The following is a 15,686-nucleotide window of genomic DNA, read 5'->3' as shown; positions in this document are numbered from 1 at the left end:
ACGGGAGTGGGCATGATGTGGTCAGTAGTGTCATTAGTGGGCTCTGGTCTCCCATGTGTCACTAATTACCTATGTGACTTCACTACTTTTCCCCATCTTTGGCTTCCCCAGAGGTACAATGAAAAGAGCATACCATCCATTCATCCATACATGTGATGACTATTAGTGGCCTATTCAACTGGCTTTGCAATACTACCCACTCTATGTTCTAACTCTCAGTTGAATCATGGCTTAGCACTTGCTTTTAAATAGACCTAGGCTTTTAAATTCAATGCATTTAGGTTTTGTGAGTGTGCACTTGCGCACGTGTGTGTGTGTGTGTGTGTGTGTGTGTGTGTGTGCCAGTACTGTGGTTTGAACTCAGGGCCTGGGTGCTTTCCCCTAGCTCTTTCACTCAAATCTAGTGCTCTACCACTTGAACTACACCTCCATTTCTGTTGTTTTGCTGGTTAATTGGAGATAGGAGCTTCACAGATTTGTCTGCCAAGGATGGCTTTGCACCTCACTCTTCAAATCTTGGCCTCCAGAGCAGTTAAGCTTACAGGCATGGGCCACCAGCACCCAGAAACATATATTTTAGTTTTAGCTTACAGGAAATTTTAAACCAGTATCATTTATCAAAAGTAATGACAAATAGAAAAAATTAATATCATTTGCAATAAATAGATGTATAGATAAATTACATATTGTATAAAAACTATTTTAGGCCGGGCGCTGGTGGCTCACGCCTGTAATCCTAGCTACTCAGGAGGCTGAGATCTGAGGATCACGGTTCAAAGCCAGCCCGGGCAAGAGAGACCGTGAGACTCCTATCTCCAATAAACCACCAGAAAACTGGAAGTGGCGCTGTAGCTCAAGTGGTAGAGTGCTCGCCTTGAGCTGAAGAGCTGAGGCACAGCGCCCAGGCCCAGAGTTCAAGCCCCACGACCGACCAAAAAAAAAAAAAAACTATTTTAGTTGTTTTTACTTAGATAACATAACTTGCTAAAAGCTATAACCTGAGGAAATTAATAAGTAATAAAGAAATGTAAATAAATATTAATATTGTACTGATACTTTGATGGAATCAAGAGTATTGAAAATTCAGGTAAGATTTATTTTGAACTCATACTTTGAGGGGGGTTTTTTTGTTTATTTTTTGCCAAGCCTGGGGCTTAAACTCAAGGCCTGGGCACTGTCTCTGGGCCTATTTGTGCTCATGTTAGTGTTTTACCACTCGAGCCACAGTGCCACTTTCAGGTTTTTCTGAGCAGTTTTATTAGAGATAGTTTCATGGACAGAGATAGTCTCATAGACTTTTCTGCCTGAACTGGCTTGAAGCCACAATCCTCAGATTTCAGCCTCTTGAGTAGCTAGGATTACACGCTTGAACCACTGGCATCCAGCTACTTTGAGCTTCTTAATGTACTCTGAACATTGGATTACTCAAGAAGAGATATTTCCACAGCCAGGCATGGTGGCTTACGTCTGTAATCCTAACTACTTGTCCAAAGGAGGCAAAGATTATAGGAGTGTGTTTTGTGTTTTGTGTATTGAGGCCAGCCCAGACATAAAAGTTTAAAAGACACTATCTTACCCAATAGTTGAGTGCAGAGGTTCACTTGCTACCCCAGCTATGGGGGAAACACAGTGGCTGGAAGCAGTAATACATGCCTGTCATCCCCAGTGATGTGGAGAAGCACAAGTAGCACTGCAGATCAAGCTTGCCTGGGCATCAAGTCAAACACTATTTTAAAAATAACCTGATTCAGGGGTTGGGAAGGTGGCTCAGTGGTAGAGCGCTTGCCTAGTATACATGAGGCCCTGGGTTCGATTCCTCAGCACCACCTAAGCAGAAAAGGCCGAAGTGGCACTGTGGCTCAAGTGGTAGAGCGCTATCCTTGAGCTGAAGAGCTGAGGGACAGTGCCCAGGCCCAGAGTTCAGGCCCCATGTCCGACAAAATAAAATAAAATAAAATAACCAATTCAGGGAAACTGAGGTGTGGCTCAAGTGGTAGAGCATCTGTCTTACAAGTCCCACCTGCCCCCTAAAAATGAAGCCCCATTTCTATGTGAGCCAGAAATAACCACAGTGTCAAATAAAAGTTATAACTCAATTTTCTGAGCTGAGGAGGCAAAAGTTGGAAACACGGGGGAATAACAGAATGTCAGGACACACTGGGATGTGAAGAACTGGAACCAGGGCCCAGAACCAAAGCAAAGCTGAGAAGACAGCAACACTGTCATGCAGATAAATCAAATGATTCCTCCATCCGTATGGTGGCTAAGGGTGGCACAAAAAGCCTGACGACAGCTGGGCCAAACTTAGAGACTGCCCCAGGGACCAGCTTTATGAAATTCTCAATTGGCATCAAAGGATTGGAGTCCCAAGTATAAAATCTGGGGGATGATGTGAAGGCCCAAGAAACCAGACGGAAGGAGAAGAGATTAAAACAGCCAGATGAAGAAGGGCATGCTGTACATTATGGCAATATGGGAGAATAAGCAAACATTATTTATAATGATGGAGATTAGGAGCTGGTTACTCTGGGGTAGGATTTTGTGAAGTCAAGGAGATAACTGTTAAGGAAGGAGGCACAGTAGAATTTTCTCTAGCATGGAAAGGTTTTATGTCTTGTGTGGCTGGTAACTATATATTATAAGCAGCTGTCAAAACTCATTGACCTAAGCCAGGTGCCAATGGCTTACACCTGTAAATCCTAGTTACTCAAGAGGCTGGGATCTAAGGAAAAAGACTCTTATCTCCAGTCAAGGTGTGGCTCAAGTGGTAGAGTGTCAGTCTTGAGAAAAAAAAGCCAAGCAAGACGGGGGAACCTGAGTTCAAGACCTAGTATTGGCGCACATGCACACACACACACACACACACACACACACACACACACACACACACACACACACACGATATAACCTCCTTGAACTAAACACTTAAGATGTTTACATTTTATTGTGTGTGAATCTCAAATCCAATAAAAATGGAGGAATGCATGAATCAAAAAGAAGAAAAACCCCCAACCTAGTTTTAAAATTAAATTCTCAAGCAAGCACCAGTTGCTCACACCTGTAATCCCCCTGGCTACCCAGAAGGCTGAAATCTGAGGATCCTGGTTCAAAGCCAGCCCAGGCAGGAAAATCCAACGGTCTAATCTTCAATTAACTGCCAAAAAAAGTCAGAAGTGGAGCTATGGTTCAAGAGTAGAGTGCTACTGCTGCATTGTGACCAGCACATACGGCTGGACAGCCAACATGGAAAGGATCATGAAGGCCCAGGCGATTCGAGACAACTCCACCATGGGCTACATGATGGCCAAAAAGCATCTAGAGATGAACCCCGACCACCCCATTGTGGAGACGCTGCAACAGAAGGCGGAAGCAGACAAAAATGACAAGGCTGTCAAGGACCTGGTCGTGCTGCTGTTTGAAACTGCACTGCTTTCTTCTGGCTTTTCCCTGGAAGACCCCCAGACCCACTCCAACCGCATCTACCGCATGATCAAACTTGGCCTGGGCATTGATGAGGATGAAGTGGCAGCAGAGGAGCCCAGTGCTGCTGTTCCTGATGAGATTCCCCCACTGGAGGGCGATGAGGATGCCTCTCGCATGGAAGAAGTAGATTAGAAACTCCCACTGGGAAGGAAGCCTGCTCCCTCCTCTGTAAAGTGTCCGCAGCCTAGACTGGCCCTGTCCCACCTCCCCTCCCTCTGCTGATGATTATCTTCTCTCCTGTCCCAAGTCCCAGGCAGGAAACAAGGGATTCAAACCCTAACCCCCTCCCTCCCTCTGCCAGCAGGGTTGGGTGTTGTGTATTGTGGGGTTTTTTTGTGTGTTATGAGATTAAAAGTATGCAAAATAAAAGATGGAGTTTTATACAAAAAAAAAAAGAGTAGAGTGCTAGCCCTAGAACCAGCACACAAAGAAAAATAATTAATGATTTCACTCAGTATAGATTGAAAATGGCAAATATGAGACAGAGCAGATTGGCTCCAAAGCAAAACTAACAAAAAAGTACTAAGGGTTACCCTTAAAGAGGTGTGTGCGTGCTCACACACATGTGCGTGCATGTGTGTGTGTGTGTGTGTGTGTGTGTGTGTGTAAGGCACTATGGTAAGCAACTTCAAGAAAGGCTCTAAGAATGCCCACCTCCTGTACTACTTTGTATAACCCCTTTCCCTTGTAGGCTAGACCCAGTACTTACCATTTATCATACTTCTAATAAAAGATGGTAAAAGTGACAGGATGTCAGTTTCAAGTTAATTTCCAAAAATTATTGTGGTTTCTGTCTCTGTCTCACTCACTCCAAAGGAAGCCAGAAGCCATATTGTAAGATACCCTATAGAGAAGCCTATGTGTCAAGAAACCATGTATATAGTCAACAGCCAGCAAGGACCCAAGGGTGTCTGTAAGCTTGGTAATAAACCCTTCCCTACTTGCCTTTAGATGACTATGGTTCTGTCTGATATGTGTGTGTGTGTGTGTGTGTGTGCACGCGCACCCACGTGTCTGTCTGTGTGTCTGTGTCTGTGTCTGTCTGTCTATGTGTACATATGGGTGTGCCAGTACTAGATCTTAAACTCAGGGTCTTGTGCTCTCTTTTTGGCTTTTTCCATTCAAGGCTAGTATTCTACCAATTGACCCACAGCTCCACGTCTGGCTTTTTGGTGGTTAATTGGACATAAGGGTCTTATGGACTTTTCTACTCAGACTGACATAACCACGATCCTCAGAGCTCAGCTTCTTAAGTAGCTAGGATTGCAGGCATAAGCCACAGGCATCCCTTTCTGGCTGACATCTTGATTACATGCACACGAGAAACTCTGAGCCAGAACCATCCAGTTACCTCCATCCACAGATTCCTGATTTTTAAAAAATCTGAGATGATAAGTATAATGTTTCTAAAGCCACATTATTTTGGACTAATTTGTAATGCAGCAATCAATAACTTAAGTACTTAGAGTAGTGCTTGCTATAGGCAAATGATCCATAAATGTTAGCCATCACAGCAATTCCCATTTCACAGATGAGAAGAGAAAGTCTCTATAAAACTAATCAAAGTTAGCTGCCACAAGAGGTAGAGCAGGATTAGAACCCAGGTTTAGAAGTTTCACTCCAAAATTCCCATCTGCTCAAGCTGTGGCCCATTGCCACAAGTACCTGATGGCTGCCCCCGATTGGTCTTGTCTCTTGGGACATTGATGGTGACTGGCTGATAGACCTTTACCAAGTCTTTCAGCTTCAGGTCTTGAGCTGTCAAGGAATAGTTGTTAGCAATGGAGTCGCTGGGTCCACGGTGTTGGTCTTGTTCTTTGAAGGGTACAGCCAGGGTCCATGATGTCCGTTGCATCAAGGGTGGATAAAAGCTGTGTGACATGACAGTCTACAAGGGAAGATGTGTAGAGTATGAGAACAGGATTAAAGGCTCTGCTATCACTCCAGTGGAGCTGTCTGCAGCTTATGCTGCATTTTACTTTCTGACTCTCAGTGGAAATACTTTCTGTATGGATATCAATAATACTTGTCTGACCACTGTAATAAGATTTCCAATGCCAGCCACTGCCAGTAACTCGCACCCATAATCCTAGCCACTCACAAGGCTGATCTGAGAATTAATAGTTTAGAGCCATCCTGAGCAGACAGAGTTTTCTCAGGAAACTCTTATTTTCAATTAACTTGCAAAAAACTGGCAGTGGAGACATGGTTCAAGTGGTAGAATGCCAGTAGTGCATCAGGAAGATTGCCAAGAGAAACATCTGCCATTCAATAACAGCTTTGTGAGTAAGGTAATTTCTATCTCCTGTCCTTACTCCTTATGCCCATACTTCCAAGGGATGTCAGTACCCTCATTTTATCAGTGAGGGTGTCAATAACACAGCAGGTCAATGGGAAGCCAGATCCAAACTCACCTTTGCACAGGTATACAGCTCTTTCTCTCACACTACAGCCTTTTCCAGTAGGGATTGGGGAGGATGGTCAAAGTCACTAATCGCACTTATCAAATCTGTGCTCTCACAGCACCTGTTGGGGACCTAAGAGGCAGGATGTGTTTCTCCCTTTGTCATCCTCACTAGAGATGCTGGTAGCCAGGGGAACTTACCTGATAAAGTTCAGATGGCTCCTCATTTACAGACTGGGGCAGAGGGGGCAACTCTGGCCGCCTCTGAGAGTGGCTCATGTGATGTATAGAGTCGCTTTTGGAGATCTGTAGGAAATGGGAACAAAGCCATACTTAATAGGAGAAGATTCCAAGGCCTCTGAAGCTAGTTAGAACTAAAGAATTCCCCAGGAAACATTTTGTGTATCGAGTTCTGCTTGCAAAACATCCTTTTCACCTCCAGCCATCACGTTTCATTTTTCTATATTTAATTTTTACATTGTTATTATAAAGGTGAGATACAGAGGGGACAGAGGGGATACAGTTATATAAGTCAGGTACAGGGTACATTTCTTTTTGATCAGTGTCACCCCTTCCCTTGCTCTCTCCCCGTTTTTCCCTCCAGTTCCCACCGAAAAGTTGTATAGTTAATTTTCAACATAGTGTACAGTGAGTACCATTGCTGCATTTGTTCACCTTTTGTCCATCCATTTCTGTGTCTCCCCTTATACTCCCAAAGACAGATAAACAAACAAGACAAAAACAAAAACAACAAAAAAGAAAAAACCCTCTTGTTTTTGTTTCTTTGAGTTCATTTCAATAAATAGAATTGTTTTCTTATGATCAAATGTTTCATTTTAAATCTTCAATCTGTTTCTTCTCCAGGGTCTCTTCCTTGGGATTCTTTTCAGTAAGTCAATCTGGATATCCTCCTACCTTTCAGGAAGAGCCCAAATTCTGAGGATGTACCTAGCTACCCTGCCCTGAGATGCCTCTTGCATTTCATAAATGCAAAGTTCCAAATAGAAGCTTTCTCAGGTAGTGACACTGCATCTTATGTGTGATTCACAAACATATCAAATATATGCTTCCTTTAAAGAGCATCAATGTCTGAGTACACAATTCCATCTGTGAGTATATATTCCAGTGTGAGCCTCGGGTAGAGGTGAATTTGTCTCTGCCACAGCCACTCTCATTCCCAAGTGCTTTGCCATCACTCTAAGCAAAGCTAAAAGTGTAATGTCAAATATTATCACTGTCTGTGTGTGTGTGTGTGTGTGTGTGTGTGTGCGCGCGCGCACGCGCACACACGTGCAAGTACTGGGCTTGAACTCAAGACTTCCTAATGTTGTTTGGTTTCTTACTCAAGTCAGGTGCTTTACCATTGAGTCACTTCTGGCTTCACTTCTAGCTTTTTGCTGGTTAACTGGCAGTAAGAATTTCATGGACTTTCCTTCCCGGGCTGGCAGGAATCCTCAGATCTCAGCCTCCTGAGTAACTAGGGTTACAAGTCCATTGTAATCCTTAAACACCATTCTGCACCCACATGCATTGGAAATTAAATGAAAACTTATGAACTAGAATGTACATAGAGCTTGGGATATTAAAAATCATGGAATGAAACCTGGTACTGGTAGCTTACACCTGTAATCTTAGCTACTCAGGAGACTAAGATCTGAGGGTGGGGATTTATAGTCAGCCTGAGCAGGGAAGTCTGTGAGACTCTCATTTCCAATTAATCACCAAAAAGCCAGAAGTGGAACGAACTATGGCTCAAGTGGGAGAGCACTAGCCTTGAAAATAAGAGCACCCCTGCTCTGAGTTCAAGCTCCCGGACTAACACACATAAAAATAATAATAATGGAATGGAATCACTTGATCTCATGGCCTAATTCAGTGGTTTTCAAAAAGAAAATGTGATATATGAGAGCCACCAATGGAACTCTATTCACAGTAAGAACACTTCAGCTCTGCCTCAGAGAACCACTGGAATTGTTGATTTTATCTTACAGAACTTGCTATGCTGATTTAAATCACTGTCTTTTCACTCTTGACTTCAATCTCAAGTATCTGAGAATTGACCAATCATCTCTAAGAGTTTCCACTTCTACTCCTAAAGTTAATACCAGATCTGTACTGATGAGGTGAAAAGAACAGAAAAATCCCATCATGAACCCGAAAAGAACATAGTCATCCAAAGCAGGTACTATACCATCCAAGGAAGATTTTTAGCACAGTACGTTCAGGAATATGGAGCCATTCATTACTTCTTTCAGGATTCCAGAAATTGAGACATATATTGTTTGGTGGGCTAGGACGGTTTATATTGTGTCTATAAGCAAGAAAACAGTTTTGGGGAAATCTTTCTTTTAGCCTAACTTTTAAATCTGCTTCAAATAAAAATTTTCATTTAGAGAGCAGAAGCCAGGCACTAGTAGTTCATGTCTGTAAATTCTAAGGATTGACATTTGAAGCCAGCCCAGACAGTATAGCTGTGAGATTCTTATCTCCAATTAGCCAGTAACAAGCTGGAAGGAGAGCTTTGAATCAAGTGATGGAGGAAAAAAAAATTTGCAATTCTCCTGCCTCATCTCCCAAGTAGCTAGGATTACAGGGTTGTTCCACACAGCCTGTCCAAGGAGGAAGTCAAGATTATTTGGGAGGTGTCATGTCATTCATTTTTCTGCTTTGTTTTGGGTAAACCTGATTTCAGCCCTGATACCATTTGAGCAAGTTACTCCTTCCACTAAAAGAAAAGGAATATAGTTCTGGTGGGCATTACTCACTTTACTCTGATTTTGGTTCATGTTGCCCAATATGGCTGTTCACAGATCCTGGCTCCAGGCATGACATACATCTATAACCAGTCAGATTTCCCTATCTTCTTTGACATAATGATTGGCTCAGGGATATCATGTAACCCAAGCATGGTTGACCAGTGTATTTCTTGACACTTTTGCTAGAGCTCTAGAGAAAGGGGCATTCTCTTTCTATTGGGAAAGAGAATGAAAATGTCCTGTGAAGATGTTCATGACTAGAGCTCCCAACTGTCATTTCTGTCTTATGTGGGAAAAGTATGTCTTAGAATAAGCCAACACAGAAGGAAGTGGACACCAGAAAAGGAGAGACAGAAATGTGATCAACAGGAATCCTGAATCTAAGTTGGATTTCTTGGTTACTTCGGCCCCTAGATTCTTTAAGGTTTGAGGCAGACTGAATAATTATATTTATGTCCAGCCATACTGAGAAATAGACATCTGACAGAATCAGATACAGCTGAGTCGACAAGAGATTACTCAGGATAAAGAACAGACACACTACATTCTAAAACTGACAGATAGGTCTTCTGGAGATTATGAAGAAAACAAACCATAGGCAGTTTGCAAAGCACAATAAAGAGCAACAGAACATTTGCATAAACAAATTTAACTTTGAGCTAGCTCACAGACATAGACTAAGAGTTATACACAAAGGTCTATTAATACCCCGAGATCAGAAAACATTTCATTCCATGAAACAAGAACATATGAGACACAAGATCAGCAGAACCAGAAATTAATTACAGAACAGATTTTTCTTGTTCCTACTTGACTAAGAATTATCAGGGTTACCTTGGGAGGGAAGTTCTGGAGATTCCTAGTCTTAAGTCTTATTTTTACACAAAAATGATTTGTTAAAAATATTAATGCTTGTGGTGGCTCACACCTATAATCCTAGATTTTCAGGAGACTGAGATCTGAGCATCTTGGTTTGAAGCCAACCCAGGCAGGAAAGTCTGTGAGATTCTTATCTCCAGTTAACTAGCAAAAAAAAGCCAAACATGGAGCTGCAGCACAAGTGGCAGAGGAGCAGCCTTGAGCAAAAGAGCTAAGGGACAGCATCCAGACCCTGAGTTCAAGCCCCAGTACCAGCACACTGTGCGCATACACACACACACACACACACACACACACACACACACACACACACACACACACACACACACACACACACACACACACGTAATAATAAGTATTAATGCTTAAATGTCTTCTTTGGGAAATTGTAGGAAGTTTTCATTTCAAACCATGGATTTGGAGGGTTATAACAAATGTAAAGTTTCCATTTAAAATGCTCCTCTGGGTATTTAAGTGACAACCAAGTAGATCTTGGTTTTTATGATTAAGATCCTGGTCCCTGGATTGGGTGTTTCTTTACTTCAGATTATATATAATGTCTTTCCTAGAAGCAGTTCCCAAACACTCTTCTGAGGACTTCCTATAACAGAATCATTTGGATCTTAATTAAAAATAAAGACTTGAGAGAGGTATTCTAAATCTTCTGAATCAGATTCTTCAAGGAGACTTGCTCCTGTAATCTTAGCTAGTTGGAAGTTAGAGATTGGGAGGATTAAATTCCAGGTCAGCTGAGGCAGAAGGTTCATAAGACTTTATCTCAATCAATAAAAAGCTGAGCATATGGGACACATTTGACATCCCAGCTGTCCAGCAAGCATAAATGGGAGAATTGCACTCTGGGGTTATGACCAGGATAAGATCTCACATTTATGTCCACTTGAGATCCTGTTGGGGAAAATAATTTAAAAGGCCAGAAATGTAGCTCAATTGGTAGAGCACCTGTTTTCCCAGAATACTCTGATGCACACAGAAATGAAAACTGCTGGTTAGACTATATAGTTTTGGAAAGGAAGGAAAAGCAGCAACAGGTATCTACTTTCTACATTTCTATAGTGAATCCTGAATGCATCTAAAAGTCTAATTCTAGAAATCATATATCAAAGCACACATCTTAAAAATGAAATTTACATACTTGATACATCAAAGGGATGGAATATGGTATGGTGAATCCCTCTCCCCCCCACACACACACACTCTCAAAATTCACTACATGTGAAAATTCACAGATGAAAAAGGAAATATGTCTTAAAATTCACACCTACCTTCTGGGAAGAACCATCCATTTTGTCCCAATTGCCTACTCTAATTGTACCTATTTTAAAAAATGATTAAAGAGCTCTTAGTTTCTTCAGGGATATGTTTCTCCTCTCCAGTTGCTCTGAAATCCACAATCCTTACAGCATAATGGAGATGACACTGACAATGAAACTTTCTAGATGCCCTGGAAGTTCCATTTCATAGATCTGTCTCTCTGAGGTCATAGACTTCAGTCTTCTGAGTTCCCTGGTAGAAGAGAAAAGGAAGGAAAGCTAGAGGATGAAAAGGCACCATTGGGGCCCTGCTGGGCTTTTGGCTCTGTTTCTCACTCCTTGTCATGGCCACTGTGTGTTTTCCTTGGGCAGGTCTTCTCTTGGATCTTCTTGGAACATAATGATGTCTCTGTAAAGTAGAAAACTGAAGCAGAATTGTGTGTTAATATAGAGAAGGGGGAGATCTAGTCTAAAAAATACCCTTGGTAGCCTGAACGTATTTCTGAGCAGTTTTAACAGTGGTTCTAGAGTCAGTAAGCAGAAACCTGCGACTGTTGCTAAGGAAAGAGAGTCTGTGCTATGCCTCATCTAGCCTCATTTCCTGCTGGCTTCCTTTATTACAGGCTCAGCTGGGCAAAAGGGAATGTTGACAGAGGGAGGGCAGAAATAGTGCTTAGCAATGGCCCGGGAATGCAGAGGCCAGTGGCAGTAAGTGGCCACATATTTGGAGAGGTATAGAAGCATAATCTTGTGGTTATGCTCTTGGAGTCTAGGGTGGAACAGATCTGGCTTACATCCTGCTCTCCTGTTAATTAGCAACAGACAGCCAATGTTCCCTTGGGATTTTCCCAGGTTTGTTTTTGTTTTCTGGGGATTGTTGCTGTTGTTTTGAATATAGGAGCTTGAACTCAGGGCTTCACACGCTCATTTGCCTTTCTCTGCCATTTGAGCCATGTCTCCAGTTCCAGATTTTTGCCGGTTAATTGGAGATGCATATCTTGGATTTGTATTGCTCAGACTAGCTCCAAACCATGATCCTCTGACCTTAGCCTCCTGCGTACCTAAGATTACAGGCAAGAACCACTAGTGCCCACTACTTTCCCAGTTTTAACTTAAATCCTGTGTCCTGGGAATCCTTTCAGTCCTCAGCAAATTGGGACAGCATTGCCATTCAATTTAATAGGCCTTCTATAAATAATATAAACACAAAATGCAGCAGTGCATGCTCATTAAGCTGCTAAATCCAGTGATTTTTCCAGGAGGTACCTCAAGATACCAATGCTGGGGCTGGGAATGTGGCTTAGTGGTAGAATGTTTGCCTAGCATGCACAAAGCCCTGGGTTCGATTCCTCAGCACCATATAAACAGAAAAAGCTGTAAGTGGTGCTCCAGTGGTAGAGTGCTAGCTTTGAGCAAAAAGAAGCCCAGGGAAAGTGCTCAAGCCCTGAGCGCAAGCCCCAGAACTGGCAAAAACAAATAAAAAAAGACACCAATGTTTTCAAGGTCATTTGATGATCACTAGACAGCACTCTGAACTTCCATTTCTCCTTTACCCCACTCCACTCTCAGGCTGGACCTGAGCTGCCTTCTCTCTGCTTATATTTTCTTTCACAAAGTAGGTGCAATTGGCTATGAGTTACACATACGGAGTTTCTACCACCAATGGGTAAACAATATTTAAGAATAAAAGACCAGGGCTGGGAAGGTGGCTCAGTGGCAGAGCGCTTGCCTTGCATGCAGGAGGCCCTGGGTTTGATTCCTCAGCACCACATAAGCAAAAAAGAAAAAAGCCGGAAGTGGTGCTGTGACTCAAGTGGTAGAGCGCTAGCCTTGAGCTGAAGAGCTGAGGGACAGCGCCCAGGCCCAGAGTTCAGGCCCACGACTGGACCCAAAAAAAAAAAAAAAAAAAAAAAAAAAAGAATAAAAGACCAAACCTGCATCTGTACTGAGCATATACAGACATCATCCTTGTCAACATTTCCTAAACAATACAGTATAACAATTATTTCTATAACATTTACATAGGGCTGGGAAGGTGGCTCAGTGGTAGAGCGCTTGCCTTGCATGCCTGAGGCCCTGGGTTCGATTCCTCAGCACCACATAAGCAAAAAGAAAAAAGCCGGAAGTGGCGCTGTGGCTCAAGTGGTAGAGCGCTAGCCTTGAGCTGAAGAGCTGAGGGACAGTGCCCAGACCGAGTTCAGGCCCCACAACCGGACCCCAAAATAAAAAAAATTTACATGGCATGTGATATATAATCTAGAGATGAGTTAAAGTATGTGGGAAAATTATATGCAAAAACATGCTATTTTATATAAAGGACTAGAGCACCCAAGAATTTGGGTATCTGTGGGATTCCTAAAGTAAATTCCCTATAGAATTGATTCAGGGGCAATTGCATACAGTTCCAAATTTATCAAAAAAATGAGTCAGGGGAAGGGTCTGAGACTTTGGTTAAGAAAGAAATGAGGTTATGACTAGGCATTCAGTACTGGGTGTGAGATCATATGTCCCTCCCCCTCAAAAAAAATACATAGGCTCTAATCCAAGGAAATAATTAGAAATGAATGGTTCCGTGTTAATGAGCCCTATGGCCTTGGTTGTGAGTAGAAGACATGGCTTTATCTTAAATTTAGTGTTCTTCAAAGATTAAGCTGTAAGCCAGGGGGCTTACATGCCTGTCATTGTAGCTACTCAGGAGGCTAAGATCTGAGGATCAAAGCCAGTATGGGCAGGCTAATTCATGAGACTCTCATCTCCAATTAACCACCGAAAACTCAAGGGGTAGAGTGCCAGCCTTGAGAAAGCTAAGGGACAGTCAGTGCCCAGGCACTGAGTTCAACCCCAATATTGGCACAATAAGAAAAACAAATAAACATTAAATGATCAAAACCATTAATAGCTTCTATTTATTGAACATATACCAATTGAATATCATGTCCCCAAATTTCAACAACCCAGAAGATAAATATTATTCTCTCTCTCTTTTTTTTTGTTGGTCATGAGGCTTGAACTCTAGGCCTGGGTACTCTCCCTTGAGCTCTTCAGCTCAAGGCAAGCACTCTACCACTTGAGCCACAGTGCCATTTCCGATTTTCTGGTGGTTAATTTAAGATAAGAGTCTTATGGCCTTTCATGCCCAGGCTAGCTTTGAACCATGATCCTCCTCCTGAGTCTCTTATTTTTTTTATAGTTGAAGAAACAAAGACATGAAACTAATTAACCTTCCCACAGTTGCCCAGCTATGTCAGCAGCAAAGTTGGAACCATAACCAGGTTTAAAGAAGAACCATAACCAGGTTTAAGTCCATGGCTTTAACCCAAACCAGATCAAGTCTGAAGAAAGATTAAACACTTGCCAAAGGGAACGAAAGCAGTATTCCCTCAGGCCATCTCTCAGTGCTAGAATTATTGGCTGTCTTCTGTTTGTACTGAGTAATTCCTAAAAGCAGGTGCGGAGCCTCAAGATCCTTAGCCACTTAAATTCCAAGTGTTCAAGGTTGCTAGGTAAAACAAAGGATTTGAGTGAAGTCAGAATTTCATGTAAACAATTTTTCAAGAAAAATAATTTTTTTCTTTTGGGTGGTCGTGGGGCTTGAACTCTAGGTTGGGCGCTGTCCCGGCACTCTTCAGCTCAAGGTGAGCGCTCTACTGCTTGCACCACAATGCCACTTCCAGTTTCCTAGTGGTTTATTGGAGATAAGAGTCTCACGGACTTTCCTGCCCAGGCTGGCTTTGAACAGCAATCCTCGATCTCAGTCTCTTGAGTAGCTAGGATTACAGGCATGAGCTACCAGCGCCCGGCTAAGAAAAATAAAATTTTTAGTATGTCTCATTCCATATTTGGAACACAGTTATATCAAAAAAAGTTATCTGTTATCTACCCAAAAGTCAGTGTATTACTCTGGTAACCTGAGAAAGATGGGTATTTGTCTTCTATGCTATTAAGAGTTTCTAAATTTGTTTCTGGGAGAATGTTCACAAAAGTCTTATTCAGAGCCAAGTGTATCTGACAGATATTGTCTGAAGCCTGAAATAATTGCTTAACCAGAGCAAGACTCTTTATCCATTGAAGCTGTTGTAACAAAGGACCACAGGCTATGCGGGTTTTACACAACAGAAATGTGCTTCTCACACTTCTGGAGGATGAAAATCTCAGATTAGGGTGCCAGCATGATTGAGTCCTAGTGAGGATCCCTTTTCTGATTAAATATTGTCAATTTCTTATTTAAAAAGGTAAGAGATCTCTCAGGGTGTCCCTTGACAGAAAAAGATAAGAGAACTCTCTGGGGTCCCTTCTATAAGGATGTTAATTCCACTCATAAGGGCATCACCTTCATCACTGTGTGAATTACTTTTGTATAGCTTGGACAAAATACCAGATATCAAGTTAAAGGAGGTATGATGTACCTTGCTCATGGTTTTATTTTTATTTTGGGGGGTCTAGTTGTGAGGCCTGAACTATGGGCCTGGGCGCTGTCCCTCTTCAGCTCAAGGCTAGCGCTCTACCACTTGAGCCATAGCACCACTTCCGGCTTTTTTTCTTTTTGCTTATGTGGTGCTGAGGAATCGAACCCAGGGCCTCAGGCATGCAAGGCAAGTGCTCTACCACTGAGCCACCTTCCCAGCCCTTGCTCATGGTTTTAGAAGGCTCAAGTCCATGACTACTTGGCTCCAATGTCCTTAACCAGACCATCATGGCAGTAGGAGCCCATGGAAGAAGAAGCTGCTCCCCTTATGGTGGACAGGAAGCAAAGCATAAGGACTCGAGACCAGGAACAACCTTCAAAACCACACACCCCCAGTGACCCACTTCTTCCAATTAGACCCTACCTCCTAAAGTTTCCAGCATCTCCCAAAATAAAGCTACCAACAGGTGACCCCGTCAGCATTCAAC

General features: G+C 42.5%; 2 protein-coding genes across 3 annotated transcripts in view; one reads left to right on the top strand and one right to left on the bottom strand.

Annotated features, from left to right (window-relative positions):
- The window catches only part of Dnah3 (dynein axonemal heavy chain 3), a 216,447-nt gene extending 205,071 nt beyond the window's left edge, over positions 1 to 11,376 (bottom strand). For both annotated transcript variants that reach the window (XM_070004375.1, XM_070004374.1), the window contains exons 1-3: positions 10,806 to 11,376; positions 6,089 to 6,193; positions 5,149 to 5,371 (exon numbers count right to left, since the gene is read on the bottom strand). In XM_070004375.1, coding sequence (XP_069860476.1) covers positions 5,149 to 5,371; positions 6,089 to 6,193; positions 10,806 to 10,826 — 349 coding nt within the window. In that variant the 5' untranslated portion in view covers positions 10,827 to 11,376. The remainder of the gene's footprint in view (positions 1 to 5,148; positions 5,372 to 6,088; positions 6,194 to 10,805) is intronic.
- On the top strand, positions 3,210 to 3,878 carry LOC138814909 (heat shock protein HSP 90-beta-like). The gene has a single exon (XM_070004016.1). The coding sequence runs from the start codon at positions 3,244 to 3,246 to the stop codon at positions 3,613 to 3,615; it is 372 nt and encodes a 123-aa protein (XP_069860117.1). The 5' UTR covers positions 3,210 to 3,243; the 3' UTR covers positions 3,616 to 3,878.
- Positions 11,377 to 15,686: the final 4,310 nt, after the last annotated feature.

The sequence above is a fragment of the Dipodomys merriami genome, unplaced genomic scaffold, assembly GCF_024711535.1.
Source record: "Dipodomys merriami isolate MVZ:Mamm:240054 unplaced genomic scaffold, mDipMer1.0.p SCAF_62, whole genome shotgun sequence".
Taxonomy (NCBI): Eukaryota; Metazoa; Chordata; class Mammalia; order Rodentia; family Heteromyidae; genus Dipodomys; species Dipodomys merriami.
Note: the sequence above shows the minus strand (reverse complement) of the source record. Positions and strands in the feature narration are given on the sequence as shown.